The sequence below is a fragment of the Mustelus asterias genome, chromosome 9 (assembly GCF_964213995.1).
Source record: "Mustelus asterias chromosome 9, sMusAst1.hap1.1, whole genome shotgun sequence".
NCBI lineage: Eukaryota > Metazoa > Chordata > Chondrichthyes > Carcharhiniformes > Triakidae > Mustelus > Mustelus asterias.
In genome coordinates this window covers 26,929,500-26,949,612 of record NC_135809.1, presented here as the reverse complement: position 1 = coordinate 26,949,612, position 20,113 = coordinate 26,929,500, and the positions used below count along the sequence as shown (strand labels likewise).

The 20,113-nt window shown below is 42.9% G+C and overlaps 1 protein-coding gene across 9 annotated transcripts in view; it reads right to left on the bottom strand.

Annotated features, from left to right (window-relative positions):
- The window catches only part of ankrd26 (ankyrin repeat domain 26), a 135,020-nt gene that overhangs the window by 48,860 nt on the left and 66,047 nt on the right, over nt 1-20,113 (bottom strand). For 8 of the 9 annotated variants that reach the window (XM_078219858.1, XM_078219849.1, XM_078219857.1 and 5 more), the window contains 3 exons: nt 19,651-19,928; nt 15,503-15,703; nt 1,407-1,434 (listed from right to left, as the gene is read on the bottom strand). In XM_078219858.1, coding sequence (XP_078075984.1) covers nt 1,407-1,434; nt 15,503-15,703; nt 19,651-19,928 — 507 coding nt within the window. The remainder of the gene's footprint in view (nt 1-1,406; nt 1,435-15,502; nt 15,704-19,650; nt 19,929-20,113) is intronic. The other variant, XM_078219856.1, reaches the window with a different exon arrangement.

Below are 20,113 nucleotides of genomic sequence, written 5' to 3'. Positions count from 1 at the left end.
ATGAGGACGGCCTCAACCGGGATCTTGGGTTCATGTCACACTATCTGTAACCTCCACAACTTGCCCGGGCTTGCAAAATCTCACTAACTGTCTTGGCTGGAGACAATACACATCTCTTTAACCTGTGCTTAACCCTCTCTCCACTCACATTGTCTGTAACTTTAAGACTTGATTACCCATAAAGACTCGAATTCCAACCATTATTTTGTAAATTGAATTTGTGTCTTTATATGCCCTGTTTGTGGACAGAACTCCCACTCACCTGATGCAGGGGCAGCTCTCCGAAAGCTAGTGGCTTGTGCTACCAAATAAACCTGTTGGACTTTAAACCTGTGAGACTTCTTACTGTGTTTACCCCAGTCCAATGCTGGCATCTCCACATCATGGCTACCCAGAATCTACCCATAAAGGCTTTCCACTGGAATGAACAATTGCAGCACCTGGTGCTCTCAGAATGAAAGAGTTAGGGCAACTTCCTGGGAGCCTAGTATACAATACACAACCCTTTAGCAGTGATTCTACAGAATCTATATATCAAGGCCCTTTCTGCTGACAAGAGCACCTGGTTGCTTGGAGGGAACCTTAATGGCCATTTGCTTGAGGGAATCTTGCCATGGTTGAAAGCTGACTGCTCTCTCATCTGGTCTTGTATTATTGATCCAAAACATTATGTATTCTCCTGCCCTCACGAAAAAGATATCCATTACATGCCTTTTGCAACAATGGGATGCAGATTGCGATATTCAACAAATCCTCAAGAAACCCTCTCTGTTACCTCATCTAAAAGCTCAATTAAGTTAGTTAAATACGATTTGTCTTTAACAAATCCTTTCTGAGGAGTATCGAGGGTTATGCTGACAGAGTTAGATGAGGAAGGATTGGAGGAGACAAGGTCAGAATGAGGTTAGAGAGATGGGAGGGACAAGGCAATGGAGGAATATGAACACAAAGATATTCTTCAAACATGTACAAATAAATAGTCCAATTTATGTAACGATATATCAGTGTTTAACAATTTTAAATTTACAATTACTCAAACCACAGATCTATTATAAATAGTAAGGCTTATAGCCTACAGAACATGTGCTACAAATGATTCAAAATGAGCACTTGAGTTAGAGTGCATTCACACATCAGTTTTAGTGTTTAAACAAAGTTGTTTCCACTTCAACATGACAACAAAGTTGGAGTATCAGTATGGAATTGTATGAGAAAATTTGACTCCCACTGGCAGTCAGAAATTGAAAGCGAAACTCCCAGCAACAAAATTTCAACCAAATGCACATTCTGACTCTAAGCGCTTTAAGCCTCAATAAATCTGACAGTAATTCACTGTATGCAATTTGTGGCGAGTTTCTGGAAATGCAAATTTAGTATACACTTAGGTTCACAAAATAGGTAATTACCTTCATACTTGAAGATGACTTGAAAGGTCTGAAAAAGATATTAAAAAAATAAAAAAATTAAAATTCTAGATAACAAAGTTTACACGTAACCTGGTTTGTCAAAAGTTATTACAATTTGAGTTCATAATTTGGCAGACCACATTTTACAAAATTATTTCCAATGTGTGTTAGCCATGGTTCAGTGGGAGCATTCTCACTTGAGTCCTATTCCAGAAACTGGAGCTAAAAATCTAAGTAAGTCTTTAGCTTCCTAAGGAAATTTAAATAAAAGGACAAAAAAAAATCAATTTTTCTTGAATAGCAACTACAAGAGGTGGTCGTTTGTTCCACAAACTACAAATTAAATAATACACATGCAGCTTTGGCAAATAGATTTGATCAGCGGCAATGAAGTAAAATCAATGTAACTTTTAACATATCTCAGGCATGTAACCATGTAACCTGTTAAGATCTTCCATTTTGTTATCCAGCTGTGAACAATTGTGTTAAAGAATGGCTCAAAGTTAATAATAAAAATCTTGTTTCAGTGTAAAAGTGGGTGAGGAACAGTCCAATTAAGTAGAGAAAGTAGAAAGTATAGGAGTATGCCAACCAGAAATAAATGATGCCTTAAGCAGTAAAGGGATCAGGCAAGGGAGAAAAAGTCAGACAATTCAAGAGAAACACCAAGGTGCGGAACCAAACTTTAAATTCCTTTTAGAAAAGCAAAATACTGCAGATGGTGGAATGTGAAACAAAAACAGAAAATGCTGGAAAATCTCAGCAGGTCTGACAGCATCTGTGGAGAGAGAATAGAGCCAATGTTTCGAGTCTAGATGACCTTCATCAGAGCAGTTAATAAACTGGAAAGAGTGCAAAGAAAATTTACGAGGATGTTGCCAGGACTAGTGGGCTTGAGTAATAGGGTGAGGTTGGCCAAGCTAGGACTTTATTCTTTGGAATGAAAAGAATGGTGGGTGGCCTTATTGAGGTGTATAAAATCATGAGGGGCACAGATAGGATGAACGCACATAGTCTTTCTTCCAGGGAAGGGGAAGTGAAAACTAGAGGGCATAGGTTTAAGGTGAGAGGGGGATAGATTTAAAAGGGAGCTGAGGGCAACTTCTTTACTCAGAGGGTGGTGCGTATATGGAATGAGCTGCCAGAGGAAGTTGTTGAGGCAGGTTCAATAGCAACATTTAAGAAACATTTGGATAAGTACATGGATGGGAAAGGATTTGAGGGATATGGGCCAAACACAGGCAATTGGGACTAGCTGGGATGGCACCATGGTTGGCATGGACCGGTTGGGCCTAAAGGCGTTTCTGTGCTGTATTGCTATCCCAATATAACTAGATGCTATAACTATTCCAGTGCGCAATCAGTGAATTGAATCACTATGGGTGGAATTTTAACGGCTCACCCCGCCCATCGATGGGCAGAGCAAGCCAGTAAAATAGCACGAGAGCCAAGAAATCAGGACCATGCCCAATTTCTTGGTTTTCGCGATTTTACGAGACCCGGATTTCCAGCGTGGTCAACCTCTCGCCGGAAATGAACGAGAGGCTGATTAAGTTAATTATGCCAGGGGGCAGGGCCAATGCGGGTGGGCCCGCTGCCACTCTGCCTGCGATCAGTGGGGTAGGGAAGGGAGGGGCCGCGATCTGTCTGGGCGGCGGGGGCTGGGGGGCATTGAGAGCTAGTTGAGAGGCCTGACAGCTTTCTCTGTCTGTTAGATCCCTGGTTCTGTTAATGTGCATGTGCAGCATCAGAGGTCTGCACATGTGCAATATCTCCCTCTACAGGCTGTCTGGCAAGTTAAGTCCCGCCCACAGCCTCTCTAACTAGAAACTGACTAGCCCATCTTTTCAGAGACAGGGTGCATAAGACTGGGTGTGAAAACTCACCCAATAAACGGATCCCCCACCCCATTTTCAGACTAGCTGGACACTTAGAAAAGATCTCGTAAAATTCCACCCTATTTCTCTCTTCACAGATGCTGCCTGGCCTGTTGGACATTTCCAGTATTTTGGGGTTTTTTTCATTTCAGATTTCCAGCATCAGCAGCATTTGGCTTTTCAATTTATGCCTGTATTAAGGATGTCATGAGACTAAGATAACATTTACCTTGATTCCTTATTTCTCATTAATTATTGTCTCACTTTTCCTTTCAAGATTTTTAAAACACAATGTCCCAGATCTGTACCTACCTTTCTTGCAAGTCCCATTTGATCTCCATCAATCAGGTTTGTGCCACTCCCACATGAAGCCAGCTCTTACCAAAGTCAAGAATATCACTCTGTGACTCTGACCATCATGATGTATTTACTATTCCCTCCTCGGCTTGGCAATGGAAGTAGATGATCACATGATCCTTCACTCAAGTCTGTCCTCTGTGGCTTAGCCTTCAATTGTTTCAATTACAGCTTCAGACTGTCCAATCCAATCACAGCTTCAGACTGCTTCCAAAACACTCATTTATATTTAGGCGACTGGCAGATTTGATTACTCCAATGTACTACTGACTATCCTCCTCCACAACTTCAGCTCACCCAAAACATTGCTCCCTACATCATGGGGGCAATTCTCCCAGCCCACTGCGCTGCTTGAGTAGCACAGTAGGCTGGGAGATATCAGCAAAGGCCGTTTCGCGAGCTTCTCACTGAGCGCCATGGCCTCCGCGACTCTCCGCGACTAAGATTTCCAGTGTAACCTGGAAATTAGCATGGAGCTGATTACAATATGGAAATCTCCATATACATTTCATTAGCAGGCCCCCAAACACCATCCCCCCACCAACAGTGGTTCCCTCCAGCTCCTGCTCCCCACTAACAGGAAACAGGCAGCCCGGCTCCACTTGAGGGAACAGAGACCCCCCCAAGAGATATGGGGTAAATGGGGAGGGGGTGCCCCTTTGGCAGTGCCAGCCTGGCATTGGTTAAGGGGCAAACTGGCACTGCCCAAGGGGCAAACTGGTACTGCCCAAGGGGCAAACTGGCACTGCCCACAGGTCATAGGGCAGTGCCAAGGGAGCAGATACAGAAGGGGTGGGGCCTAATGGGAAGTGTTTGGTGGGGTTGGGGAGATCTGCTGCCACTCCACAGTGGGATGACTGAGAGAGGGAGAAAAGAGGTGATCAGGACTGTCCCTCTGGGTGGGGGCAGGGTCAGGACTGTTGGGGGCGGGGGGGGATGTGAAATCGGGAGTTCGGAGCTGGCCTGGAGAGGTCCGTGAGGCCAGTGATCAGTGGGTTGGGAAGGCCAGAGCTTGGGGAGGTTGCGGGGCTGGCCAGCAATTGGGAAGGCCAGCCATTAGGAGCTGGCAGTGCGTGGCCACTATGCATGCACAGTGACCTGCTCAGTACTAACAGATCGGCACATGCACAGTGACCCGCTCAGTGCTATGCTGCCAGCCTCTTGGGTGGGAATAGACCCTGCGCCCCCCCCGATTTCCAGAGTGAATCCCACTAGGACATTCTGTAATGTACAGAGTGCCGGAGATTCATTCTGAAAATCACGCTGAAAAAAACAGCGGGGTTTACTCCCATTTTCCTGCAAGTTGGGGACTTAGAATTCTTTTGGGAGAATCCCGGCTCATACCTCATACTCAATTGCAACAGTTTTCAAAGACCTTCATTGGTTCCAATTCCCTCAATATCTCAAATTTAAAATTCATTATTCGGTTCATTATAACAGGCTACTTAGAAAATCAGAATATAATCAGGCTGAGTCAATATGTTTTATGAAAGAGAAATAAAATCTCCGAGTTTTTGAGGATATAATGTGCAGGGTAGATAATGAAAGGACCAATGGATGTGTAATATATGGATTTCCAAAGAGCATTTGAAAAGATGCCACACAAAACGTCCGGATGGGGATGTACCCCAGGTTACTGTGGGAGGCGAGGGAAGAGATTGCAGAGCCTCTGGCGATGATCTTTGCGTCGTCGATGGAGACGGGAGAGGTGCCGGAGGATTGCGGATGTGGTTCCTATTTTCAAGAAGGGGAATAGGGATAGCCCAGGTAATTACCGACCGGTGAGTCTAACCTCAGTGGTTGGTAAACAGATGGAGAAGATTCTGAGGGACAGGATGTATGAGCATTTAGAGAGATTTAGTATGCTCAAGAATACTCAGCATGGCTTTGTCAAGGGCAGATCATGCCTTACGAGCCTGGTGGAGTTCTTCGAAAATGTGACTAAACACATTGACGAAGGGAAGGCAGTAGATGTGGTTTATATGGATTTTAGCAAGGTGTTCGATAAGGTCCCCCATGCAACGCTTCTAGAAAAAGTGAGAGGGCATGGGATCCAAGGGGCTGCTGCCTGGTGGATCCAGAACTGGCTTGCCCAAAGGAGGCAGAGAGTGGGTATAGATGGGTCTTTTTCTAAATGGAGGTCAGTCACCACTGGTGTGAACATAGAAAGAACATAGAAACCCTACAGTGCAGAAGGAGGCCATTCAGCCCATCGAGTCTGCACCGACCACAATCCCACCCAGGCCCTACCCCCACATATTTACCCGCTAATCCCTCTAACTACACATCTCAGGGACAATTTTTTTTTTAACCTGGCCAATCAACCTAACCTGCACATCTTTGGACTGTGGGAGGAAACCGGAGCACCCGGAGGAAACCCACGCAGACACGAGGAGAATGTGCAAACTCCACACAGACAGTGACCCGAGCCCGGAATCGAACCCAGGACCCTGGAGCTGTGAAGCAGCAGTGCTAACCACTGTGCTACCGTGCCCCAGGGATCTGTTCTGGGACCCTTGCTGTTTATCATTTTCATAAATGACCTGGATGAGGAAGCGGAGGGATGGGTTGGTAAGTTTGCCGACGACACCAAGGTTGGTGGGGTTGTGGATAGTCTGGAGGGATGTCAGAAGTTACAGAGGGACATAGATAGGATGCAAGACTGGGTGGACAAGTGGCAGATGGATTTCAACCCAGATAAATGTGTCATGGTCCATTTTGGTAGGTCAAATGGGATGAAGGAGTACAATATAAAGGGAAAGACTCTTAGTACTGTAGAGGATCAGAAGGACCTTGGGGTCCGGGTCCATAGGACTCTGAAATCGGCCCCACAGGTGGAGGAGGCGGTAAAGAAGGCGTATGGTGTGCTGGCCTTTATCAATCGAGGGATTGAGTTTAGGAGTCCGGGGATAATGATGCAGCTATATAAGACCCTCGTCAGACCCCACTTGGAGTACTGTGCTCAGTTCTGGTCGCCTCACTATCGGAAGGATGTGGAAAAGATTGAAAGGGTGCAGAGGAGATTTACAAGGATGTTGCCTGGATTGAGTGGCATGCCTTATGAGGATAGGCTGAGGGAGCTCGGTCTTTTCTCCTTGGAGAGATGAAGGATGAGAGGAGACCTAATAGAGGTGTATAAGATGTTGAGAGGCATAGATCGGGTGGACTCTCAGAGGCTTTTTCCCAGGGTGGAAATGTCTGCTACGAGAGGACACAGGTTTAGGGTGCTGGGGGGTAGGTACAGGGGAAATGTTAGGGGTAAGTTTTTCACACAGAGGGTGGTGGGTGAGTGGAATCGGCTGCCGTCAGTGGTGGTGGAGGCGAACTCAATAGGGTCTTTTAAGAGACTCCTGGATGAGTACATGGAGCGTAATAGGATGGAGGGTTATAGGTAGGTCTAGAAGGTAGGGATGTGTTCGGCACAACTTGTGGGCCGAAGGGCCTGTTTGTGCTGTAGTTTTTCTATGTTTCTAAAAGTTTGTTGAAAAAGTTAAAGCTCATTGGGTTGGGGGCAACACTTTAGCATGGATATAGGCCTCTTATGTTCTTCATACTCTTCTATTTAAGTATCTCCATGTCCCCTTTGCCTCTCCCTGCCATTGTCCTTCACCAGCCTTTCAATTCCTCCCCCTTCCATGTACAATGCAATCTTCTTCCTAATATCCTTTCTTCACCTCACCACTGGTAGCAGTTCTCTCAGCTATCATGGTTACTCTTTAGGATTACTTCCCGAAACCGCTCTACTTCTTCACTTTTCTTCCCTCATTTAAGACGTTTCTTAAAAGTGTGTTTGACTAAGCTTTAGTTCAGCTTCCTAGATCTCCTTTATTGGTTTGGTATTCATTTTCCTTATATTTGTAATGCACCTTACCTTAAAAGGTATAGCACTGTTTGTATGGTTAAATTTAATATTGCACTGACGAGTGTCTGCCTAAATTCTTCGGAGCTTAATTTTTCTGATTATAAATAAATGCCCTCATTGTTGACACAGTTCTAGTGTATGTGTTAGTGTCTACTGACTAGAACAGCATGCAAAACATATGAATATTCAAAGTTTCATAAGAACATAACAACATAAGAACTAGGAGCAGGAGTAGGCCATCTGGTCCCTCGAGCCTGCTCCGCAATTCAATAAGATCATGGCTGATTTTTTTGTGACTCAGCTCCATTCACCAACCCACTCGCCATAATCCTTAATTCCTTTACTGGTCAAAAATTTGTCTATCCTTGCCTCAAAAACATTCAATGAGGTAGTCTCAACTGCTTCACTGGGCAGGGAAGCAGTTGAGGCATCAATAAGCTGATTTCTGGATGTAGCATAATGCTAGTTTTGAGAGTAACATTGCGTAAAATTATTGGAAAACTACACCTTCTGAATCAGAATGCAAAGTCCATTTACATTAATTGCTGAAAAAATGCTTTATAAAATACACAAACTTATGACAATTAAGGAAAAGCACGAGTATCAGGTCTGGACATTATGAAGAATCAGTAGAAGACACACATGATGGAAATATATGCACAAAACAAAGTTACTGACACAAAGAAATATAAAAAGAAATGGGCCAAGTGAGTATTTGCAAATAAAAATAACTGAATTACACAAATTAGCCTATGCATACCATGATAGGAGAGTGAACAGTTGCAGAAAACAATTTTCATGGCCCAAGTTACCTTGCATTAATCTCCATTATTAGGTTTAAAAGCAAAAATGGGAGGTGTCTTGTACCAGAAGTTCTAATACTATATAGAGGCAATCCCCTTAGCTGGAGGGTCAATAACGAAGAGGCATAATTTTAAGGTGAGGGGCTAGAGGTTTAGAGGAGATCTGAGGAAAACATTTATCACCCAGAGGGTGGTGGGAGTTTGAAATGCAATGCCTGGGAGGGTGTCGGAGGTGGGAAACCTCACAACCGTTAAAAAGTGTGTGGATGAGCACTGAAATGTCACAATATTCAAGGCTATGGGCCAAGTGCTGGAAAGTGGGATTAGTGTAGATTTAGTGTAGTTTTATAGGTGTAGACTCAATGGGCTGAAAGGTCTCTTCTGTACTGTATGACTCTATGATCAATGATCTTGAGTCTGGATGGCATGTTTGCAAGTGGTGGATTTCAACTTCAGGCAGTGGGATTCCTGGCAGTACCTGATGAAACTAGAAGCTTCAGTGATTTTTAAGAAATTAGTTACTGTATTTGCATCTGCCTTTCCAGTTTTCCGACCAAGTCGTTTAGAAGGGTGTGATATCAACCCACATCAGTTTATTTCAGCTCAACTATTTCAAAGGAACTTTTAGGATTTAAACTTGAAGCACTGTACAAGTGTTTAAAAAAAGCAAAAAGCTGCAGAAAAGGAATCTCAGCATTGCGAGGCAGTACCATGCTTCCTCGAGATGATCCTGTGGATTGTTAGGGCCCGCAGGGAGATTCTGTTACCTGCTGTTAGGAGGAAGAAGCCTGCTCCAGAAAACAAGGTGGTGTAGTTGGAAATCAATGAAAAGGTTGGTCAGATTGTGGCGTCACAGCCCCAGATATGGTGCAGGAAGAGGTTTAATGGTCTAATCAGGGTAAAAAGTGGTGGTATGGTACATTCAAAAACATCTCGATGTGCATCGACCCCAAATCTGCTCAACCCTACCTCTGATGCTTATTCCTGTCCATCATTTGGCACTCATCCCTCTCTGTTTGCACCTTCTTACATTCCAATCTAGCCATCCACTATTGACACTCAGTCTCAACCTAATGCACTGTCACACATAACCCTCGGTGCGATCCACAAGTGTTATCCATCCACCCACTCAACACTGGATAAAAGCAAATTACTGCGGATGCTGGAATCTGATACCAAAAGAGAAAATGCTGAAAAATCTCAGCAGGTCTGGCAGCATCTGTAAACCAGCTTTGACAAAGGGTCGTCTGGACTCGAAACGTCAGCTCTTTTCTCTCCTTACAGATGCTGCCAGACCTGCTGAGATTTTCCAGCATTTTCTCTTTTGGCACCCACTCAACACATTTCATTTCTCTCAGTCAGTCTCTTCTATTTGCACAGAACACTAGAGAGTGAGAGAAAGAGACCAGGAAGTGGCCTTACACCATCTCCATACTGACACTTGCAGAGGTGCTAGAGCCAAGTAAAGCCTTGACATACCTAGCCATGGGAGATGGAAAGATTGGAGTGTGTCAGCTACCTGATGACAAACTAAATATCACATAACCACAGAGCATACGACACTCACTAATATTGGCTTGATGGCAATTATGACAGCATGTATAATGATGACAACACTTTCTTAGCTTGACAGTTGTAATTCATTATTTCATTTCCATGGGCCCTTCAAGTGTCTTGTTGGTGGTTTTGCAGGAATGGGGCAAAGATTCCTCGGAGAAGATCAGTTTTTCGAAGGATGCACCATCATGGCCTCATTCAGTCCGTCCGCAAGCTCAGATATATATGCCTTGGTAGGAGTGGTGACACAGGTCGCTGGATTCTCACATGATGTTTCATATATCAAAGTGAGCACTATTGGTGGTGGAGAAAGAGACAGCAGTGGAGAGGCCCCTTTGAAGGATACAGGAGTCTCTAAGCTCTTGCTGGTTGAGTGCAGATACTGAATCTTGGGGATTATCGATGAGATTATAATTTTGGAGCAACAATGGAAAATACAGGAAATGCTCTGAACATTCCCAGCCACACTTCACACCATTGACGAAAGATTGGAAGAGTCAGTCTCTAATACGAGTGGCCGGATGTTTCAAGCCTTCGTGCTGATGTCTACGTCTACACAAATAATGACCAACTGCATGGACAGAACAGTTGACTGCTGATCCTTACTAATGGTCTACTAAGAATGTCACAATGCAAACCAATTTGCAGTACTTTTTTTTAAACTAATAAAAAGGATTTTAATAATTCAACAAAGAAGGATCAAAAAAGTGATAAGGAAAGAGAAAAGGGACTATAAGAGCAGACTAACAAGAGACAAAAATGGATTCTACAGATATGTAAATATGAAGAGATGAGTGAAATAGATTAGATTGATTACAGGCAGAGAAAAGTGAAGTCATAATAGGGAATAAATATGGAAATAGCAAAGACATTAAACAAATACTTTGTATCTGTCTTCACAAAATATTCTGGAAATAACGGAAGACCAGGTGTCCAGCGAGAATGAGGAACTTAAAGAAATCAGTATGAGTAAAAAAAAGGTACTGGAGAAATTAATGGAAGTAAATGGCGACAACTCCCCAAAGCAGACTACCTGCTTTTGTGGAGTTTAACAGAGATAGCTCCAGAGATAATATTTGCAATGGTTTTGATCTGCCAGAATTTCTTGGATTTGAGAATGATTCCCAAAGTTTGTAAGATAACCTCACTGCTTAATAAAAAGAGAGAAAGCAAGGAACTATAGGGCAGTTAGTCTCACATGAGGAGTAGGCAAAATGCCTCAATTTATTATTAGTGGCATGAGAACAGGGCACTTAGAAATTCATAATATGATCAATCAAAGTCAACAGCTTTAAAAAAGCAAAATTACATTTGACAAATCTTGAGGATGTAACCATCTTACCATCTAGTTTTTTTGGTGTTCTGGTAACTTATTTAAATGAGTGGTTTCTTTAAAATTTTGCATATCCTCCCATATGCGGTGACTTAAAAGAGGTGGATCTGTGTGTGGACATTTGGGTTGCCACAGAGCTGCATGGTTTAGAAAGAACACTGGGCAAGGCTTTCCCGTAATTTGTCAGTGTGTCAGGTTCTGACTGAAAATCAGTGTGCATCTCTTCAGGTGAACAACCAAATTTTCAGACCAGATTTTCAGCCACTCTGAGCAAAAGAAATCTGGGGTCATGGTTTGTGCCATTAATCTGGCGGGGTCTGATAGATCCAGCAAGACCAGCTCCAGAGAGAGATCGGGGCGCCATCTTTAAAGGGCACCACAATCAGCACTGCAATTAAACTCCTCCAAACCTTCACAGTCATGGAGGAGCCTCCCCCCAACACAGCTTTATTGGGGGTTCTCCCCCTCACACCCACCACCCCACGGGCAGTGCCAGTGCACTGCCAGGCATGCCCCTTCCCCCCAGGGGCTATATTTACTTCGGCACCCCCGGGAGGATCCACTCGACTGAATCCCATCTTTAAATACCGTCACGTCAGCGAGGTTTAAATATTCAGAGGGAGAGGGGATCATGTGGCAGGGAGGCCTGTTAATAATACTAAAATGTAATCAAATGTATTTAAATGAGGTCCCACCCTTTGTGGGCAGGAAACTCGTTAGTTACCAGCAAGGGGTTGGGAAAATCGGGAACCGAGATGTCGTCAGCAAAAACTCATTTTTTGACTCTGGCATGATTTTGCACTCGCGTCGCCATTTACGATTGTGGCAGGCACAAAATCATCCCCATTATATGTAACCAGTAGGAATGATAAGTGGAGAGCCAGTGGGTGGAATGGCATGAAAATAGGCACTGTTTCAAAAAGCAACAGGTCCACAGCAACAAGACCATCATAATATTGAGCTTTCAGCATGCCGACGGTTCAATCAAACATTATTGCAAAATTAAGGCCATATTCCCAAGGAACAAATCATCCATTCATCTTTTGGTCCAAAGGACTACGACACATTAGATTGTCACAGAATTCCATTACCATGCAAAATTCCTGGGATAGGCAAACAAACAAAGAACAAAGAACAATACAGCACAGGAACAGGCCCTTCGGCCCTCCAAGCCCGCACCGCTCCCTGGTCCAAACTAGACCATTCTTTTGTATCCCTCCATTCCCACTCCGTTCATATGGCTGTCTAGATAAGTCTTAAACGTTCCCAGTGTGTCCACCTCCACCACCTTGCCTGGCAGCGCATTCCAGGCCCCCACCACCCTCTGTGTAAAATATGTCCGTCTGATATCTGTGTTAAACCTCCCCCCCTTCACCTTGAACCTATGACTCCTCATGAACGTCACCACCGACCTGGGGAAAAGCTTCCCACCGTTCACCCTATCTATGCCTTTCATAATTTTATACACCTCTATTAAGTCTCCCCTCATCCTCCGTCTTTCCAGGGAGAACAACCCCAGTTTACCCAATCTCTCCTCATAACTAAGCCCATCCATACCAGGTAACATCCTGGTAAACCTCCTCTGTACTCTCTCCAAAGCCTCCACGTCCTTCTGGTAGTGTGGTGACCAGAACTGGACGCAGTATTCCAGATGCGGCCGAACCAACGTTCTATACATCTGCAACATCAGACCCCAACTTTTATACTCTATGCCCCGTCCTATAAAGGCAAGCATGCCATATGCCTTCTTCACCGCCTTCTCCACCTGTGACGTCACTTTCAAGGATCTGTGGACTTGCACACCCAGGTCCCTCTGCGTATCTACACCCTTTATGGTTCTGCCATTTATCATATAGCTCCTCCCTACATTATTTCTACCAAAATGCATCACTTCGCATTTATCAGGATTGAACTCCATCTGCCATTTCTTTGCCCAAATTTCCAGCCTATCTATATCCTTCTGTAGCTTCTGACAATGCTCCTCACTATCTGCAAGTCCAGCCATTTTCGTGTCGTCCGCAAACTTACTGATCACCCCAGTTACACCTTCTTCCAGATCATTTATATAAATCACAAACAGCAGAGGTCCCAATACAGAGCCCTGCGGAACACCACTAGTCACAGGCCTCCAGCCGGAAAAAGACCCTTCCACTACCACCCTCTGTCTTCTGTGACCAAGCCAGTTCTCCACCCATCTAGCCACCTCCCCCTTTATCCCATGAGATCCAACCTTTTTCACCAGCCTACCATGAGGGACTTGGTCAAACGCTTTACTAAAGTCCATATAGACGACATCCACGGCCCTTCCCTCGTCAACCATTCTGGTCACTTCTTCAAAAAACTCCACCAGGTTAGTGAGGCATGACCTCCCTCTCACAAAACCATGCTGACTATCGTTAATGAGTTTATTCCTTTCTAAATGCGCATCCATCCTATCTCTAAGAATCTTCTCCAACAACTTCCCCACCACGGACGTCAAGCTCACCGGCCTATAATTACCCGGGTTATCCTTCCTACCCTTCTTAAATAACGGGACCACATTAGCTATCCTCCAATCCTCTGGGACCTCACCTGCGTCCAGTGACGAGACAAAGATTTGCGTCAGAGGCCCAGCGATTTCATCTCTCGTCTCCCTGAGCAGCCTTGGATAGATTCCATCAGGCCCTGGGGATTTGTCAGTCTTTAACTTCTCTAACAAACCTGACACTTCCTCCTTTGTAATGGAGATTTTCTCCAACGGTTCAACACTCCCCTCCGAGACACTCCCAGTCAACACATCCCTCTCCTTTGTGAATACCGATGCAAAGTATTCATTTAGGATCTCCCCTACTTCTTTGGGCTCCAAGCATAATTCCCCACTTTTGTCCCTGAGAGGTCCGATTTTTTCCCTGACAACCCTTTTGTTCCTAACGTATGAATAAAATGCCTTGGGATTCTCCTTAATCCTGTCTGCCAAGGACATTTCGTGACCCCTTTTTGCCCTTCTAATTCCCTGTTTGAGTTCTTTCCTACTTTCTTTGTACTCCTCCAGAGCTCCCTCCGTTTTTAGCTGCCTGGACCTACCATACGCCTCTCTTTTCTTTTTGACCAGTCCCTCAATTTCCCTGGTTATCCACGGTTCTCGAATCCTACCCTTCCTATCCTTCTTTTTAACAGGCACAATTGGCATATATTAAATCTAAACCCATGGGATTAAAGAAGTGGTGAATGAGTGTTTTTCAAGCGAGAGGGAAGTTTGGTATACCCCAAGAGTTTGATTTTAAAACCACTGCTCTTTTTATGATATATATTTTGCAGTAGAATTTCAGATTAAACTTCAGGAAGAGAAAGACAGGCAGGTGACATAGGAGACACATGGCAGATGAAATTTAATGCAAGGAAGTGTAAAATTATTTATTTTGATGGAAGAATGAGGGGAAATAATAATAAAATAAAGATGCAGTTTTAAACAGGGTGCAAAGACCTAGTGGTCCTAGTACACACATCTTAGAAACAAACAAGATTGTTGATAATTAGTGGCACAGAGTGCACCAAGGAACCCGAGGGGAAATGAGCAGAAATTTTCTTTATCCTGTGATTTATGAGGAGTTGGAAGTTACAGCTAAATAGTATAAGCAGATTCAATAGTAACTTTCAGAATGGAATTGGATATCTATTTAAGAAAGAAACATTTGCAGAGTTCAGGGAAAAGAGAAGGGGAGCAGAACTATTTGGGCTAACTTCAACAAGCATACACAGGTTTGATTGGTTGAATGGCTACATCATTCAACAATTCTATGATTTGTTTCTGGTGGTGGCAAAGGAACCATCTCTTGCTACATGCTGTACCGTAAAAGTATAGCGATGATCTTTAATGCCATTGGTAATCCAGTGGATGACTGACAGACTGTCATAAGTGTAGGTAACACACTTCAGTTGTTATCTCCATGCTGAGCCCTGCCCAGAGAGGAGTTACCGCATCTACGTCATAGTGTAGAAAATGGACTTGTGCCATTCACCTCTACAACAGTTTTGTTGATGGCTCAAGATTTTCCCTGATTAAAACAGGTCTGAAATTTTGCATTGTGCAATTGCATATGAGGCTCCATGATTAACAATTAACAATCAGCAGAAGAAAGGATCTCAGCAACTCTTTTGGAGAGGTAAGAATCTTCCAGATGGGGTACACATGAACAAAATTTGTTACTACATGTTGCACCAGTTGTATTTTTGCCTAGTTCTTTGCTAAAATTAGCAAAACATAGAATGTACAGCCCAAGAGTGCCCTGCTTGTCAATATCAACACATAGAGTATAAACGTTAAGTACCTCACATCATCTTGAGACATCTCACTTGTTGTACTGTCATCAAAGGCAGATAAGGCATCCCCATTCATTGTTGAAATCTGTTGTAGTCTGACCAGTCTCTCAATGCTTTTCAACTCAATGTTTTTCAAATCTTGATCAGCTTGCTTTGGCTGATTACGTTGATGACTTTCATAATTCTCCTCATCTGTGCCCAAGACAGTCCTTTAAATAAAAATGTTTAACTCGTATATATACTCAAATGGATCTCCATGCTGTTGCGCATGGATTAATAAGGATCAAGCTGAGAGGGGTAGCTTGTACTTTAAAGCTTGTACACAATTAAGGCAATCTGCTGATGCACCAGCAGCCTGACATCTTGGGTAGGTATACTTTTTGAATGATGTATGAGTTTTTGAAACATTACATTTGGATAACAAAATTTAACCTGTTTAGATAGTAAGTCATTCTCAAAAATTAATCAAGGCAATGCAAATTAAAACGTTTTGTAAAATAAAAAAATGTAAAAGCAATAAAAATGTGAACTGTGAATGATTCATACCAGTCACATTTCACTTCATAACGTGCTACAATTTTCAACAGCCCAATTAAATTCTGACCTTTTCTAATCAGGGAAGTTAAGTAAAGTTGCAAAAATTATTCTAGTTAAGTATGAGCATATAAAAATATTACTGCCCTCTGAAATATTATATAATCAATAGAAAATGCCAGGAGTGCGAGTGGATATTGTGATCTTTGCTAATGGAAGTAAGTACACTTCCAGGTCTAAGTCGTCAATGAGGCCTGGCAGGGTGGAATGAACAGCACAGCTGGAGGGTGTGAACGTGGGAGCCATCAGGACAACTAGAAGATGGGATGATATATTTTGGATGTTTCCTGTGAATGTCTGAATATTTTTGTACATTGATTATATTACTGAGGTGAGCAGGTAACCGTCATGGCAGCAGCATCTTTGAGAATTTTATTTTAACCCCACATAATTATGCAAGTTTCTTCATCACAATTTATTCAGGGAAAATTGATTATGGCAGGAGGAGGAGAATGTAGTGGGTGTAGACAACAACTTAGAAGCAGAAAAATACCAAAACAATTTTTGAAAAAAAATCAGAAAGGGAATATACAAGTAGTTAATTGATAAATAGAAAACTGGTACACATTCAAAACAGAATGACACCATATTCAACTTACATGCTAGAAAATGTATTAGATAGATGGGTTTACAGAGACACACACTCAGAATCACACTCAACATACACATCCAGACATATAGGGGGCGATTCTCCCATCCCGCTGCGTTAATTTATCGGTGGGGCGGGGGGCGGGGTGTGTCCCGCTACCACTCTGCAGACAGAAGAGAGGGGAGGGGTTGGGATTGTGGTGCTCGGACATTGGGAGGGGGGGTGGTGTGGAAGGGCTGGTGATGCGGGGCTCGCCAGTGATTGGGAGGCCGGCAGATAGGGGTCACTGCGCATGCGCCAATCTCGGCACAGACATATTGGCGCATGTGCAGTGGCCCGCTCAGTGCTATGCAGCCGGCCTCTCCAGTGGCAATAGGCGCCGCCCACTGATTTTCAGTGAGATTTACTCTAGTGCACTCTGCAGTGCACAGAGTGTGGGAGATTCATTTTTAAACTCCCACTGAAAAAAACAGCGTGATTTAATCCCGTTTACATGCAAATTCAGCACTTATTATTTTTTTGGGAGAATCGCCCCCAAAAAACTTATCACTGCTTACTGTAGGAATATATTAAAGGCTGCTGCAGATGACAAGTGAATTAATATTTGAAAAACACCATTACTGTAATTAAGCTACTGACATCAAATAACTCTATTAAGCACTTTAAATTTGAGGGATGCTGATTAGTTTAGTGAGCTCCACACGAGTTCAAACCCAGTCCACCATAATTTTTAAAATTTTATTTTAAAATCATTTTATGGGATTATGGGCGTCATTGGCGAGACCAACATTTATTGCCCATCCCTATTTGCCTTTGAGGTGGTGGTGATCTACCTTCTTGAAGTGTTGCAGTCATGTGGTATAGGTACAGTGCTGTTAGGGAGGGAGTTACAGGATTTTGACCCAACAACAGTGAAGGAATGGTGATATACTTCCAGGTCAGGAAATGGTGTTTCCATGCATTTACTGCCCTTGGCCTTCTAGATGGTAGTGGTCATGGAATTGGAAGGTGCTGCCTAAGGAATCTCGGTGAGTTTCTGCAGTGCATCTTGTAGATAGTGCACACCGCTGTCACTGTTGGTGATGGAGGGAGTGAATGTTTGTGAAAGGGATGCCAATTGAGTGGGCTGCTTTGGCCTCGATAGCATCAAGCTTCTTGAGTGTTGTTGGAGCTGCACTCACCCAGCAAAGTGGAAAGTATTCCATCACACTCCTGGCTTGTGCCTTATAGATGGTGGACAGGTTTTGGGAGTCAGGAGGTGAGTTACTCATCACAAGATTCCCAGCCCTGTTCTTGTAGCCACAATATTTATATGATTGGTCCAGTTCATTTTCTGATCAGTGGTAACCCCCAGGATATTGATAGTGGGGGAGTCATGAATGGAAATGCTGTGAAATGGCAAGGGCTGACAGTGAGATTGTCTTTTGTTGGAGATGGTGATTGTCTGGCACATCTGCGGCATGAATTCCTAGTGGGATGAAAATCTCTTCTGTCCATTGGTGGGAAGGATAAGGTGAAAGACAAATTTGGGTGGTCTTTATCCAGGTCCATCTGAGGGGGCTTAGGTCACAAATACGACAGAATTACACCCAAAACGTTCATTTCTCTCCACACACCGACTAACTATGTTTCCAGTATCTTCTATTTTACAATACTACTTCTAGTTTAATACTATTTAGCAAATGCACTAGTGTTCCTATAGCTTGTTTGAAAAAAGGAACGCAACATCACTAGTGTAGTAGCATTGTGGTGGAGGCATACTAGGGCAGTGCAGGTGACTTTACTTTGCATCTTTCTGTGGTACACCTGATTTGCGAGTATGTGATGTTCACACACTTGTCTAACAGGGGAAGAGTTCGATCCCCCAATACAAACAAATCTCATCTTTCTGAGCACAAAAGTAATTTAAAAAAAATTAAACCTCCATTCTGATCAAGCTGTTATTGCGCAGCCTATTTTCTTTCTCACTATTTTGAGTTCTTTATTTTTACTAAATATCTTACTACACATAACTATTTTCCTAATATGCACAAACTTTAAAAACTATTTTATCTTATTAGTGCCCATTGTAGAGATTTAAAAGCCAGTTTTTTGATCTGAAAGTCAATGAAGTGAAGATTGACCTGGCCATATCATAGACATGCCCTTATCAAGCATGTAAACTTTGGCAGGGCATGAAGGTACATGGTATGTGCTATTCACTTTAATACTACAATAAGGAATCAAGCAATAAAAACATAAAAGTCATGATCTGCAAGATCTTCTTGACTTATAACTTTAAATATCTTATTTTTTATATAGTACATTACATCACAAAAGTACAAAATTACTATCAAAATCACACTGTTTCATACAGTAAAATTGTCTTTCTGAAATAAATCAGGAAGAGCAACACAATTTGGGACTCTAAGAGAGAAATTTAAATTAGAAGAATCGCAAGTTTTGCGAGATGGCATCAGTGGAATGTTTGAAACAGAAAATAAATAGGTATGAAGAATAAATAGTTATCAAAATAGTGAGTTTAAATTCATAGAATGAATCATCATAGAATCCCTCCAGTACAGAAGGAGGCCATTTAGCCCATTGAGTCCCTACCGACCGCAATCCTACCCAGGCCCTATTCCCATAACCCCACACATTTACCCTGCTAATCCCCCGACACTAAGGTTGATTTAGCATGGCCAATCAACCTAACCCTCACATCTTTGGACTGTGGGAGGAAACTGGAGGAAACCCACGCAGACAGGGGGAGAAAGTGCAAATTCCACACAGCCAGTGACCGAGGCTGGAATTGAACCTGGGTCTCCGGCGCTATGAGGCAGCAGTGCTAACCACTGTGCCACCGTGCCGCCATGAGCAGTCAAATAATTCACAATATTTTCTCCAATGTTTTGGTATTAAATACCATTATGAAATGCAAAAGGCCCTTTTTACAATTACCAACAATCAAATCATATAGAACAATTAACTCACCCTTTGAAAAGAGGTTTTTTTGTCCTGCCTTTATTTCGTTTATCTTTATCCAACCTTGAGGTTACATTAGGTTGTAGCTGTTTAGATGAATCTCCATGTCCCTTAGCCAATTTCAACACTAATCTTTCATGATTTTGTTGCTGGATAGATTGCTCTTGTGTTCGTTTCTGCATTATACACAAACTGTCCTCATCTTTTCTTGCTGATTTAGAAATGCCTAATTCAGTGTGCCTATTTCTTTCTCCATTTTGAAAATTCGTAGATTTTCTTTCTTCAACCTGAAAACATAAAATAGGGTTTTATTATCAACAAGGTCTTACTTAGCATCCAAAACTTTAAAATATTGATGAAACAATACTACTGTTGCACCCAAATGAATAAATAGTGATTACAACTGAGGATTGGATCCACAAATTTACTACATTGTGCAATTGGTATTCTCTCTAGAACATCTTCATAGAAA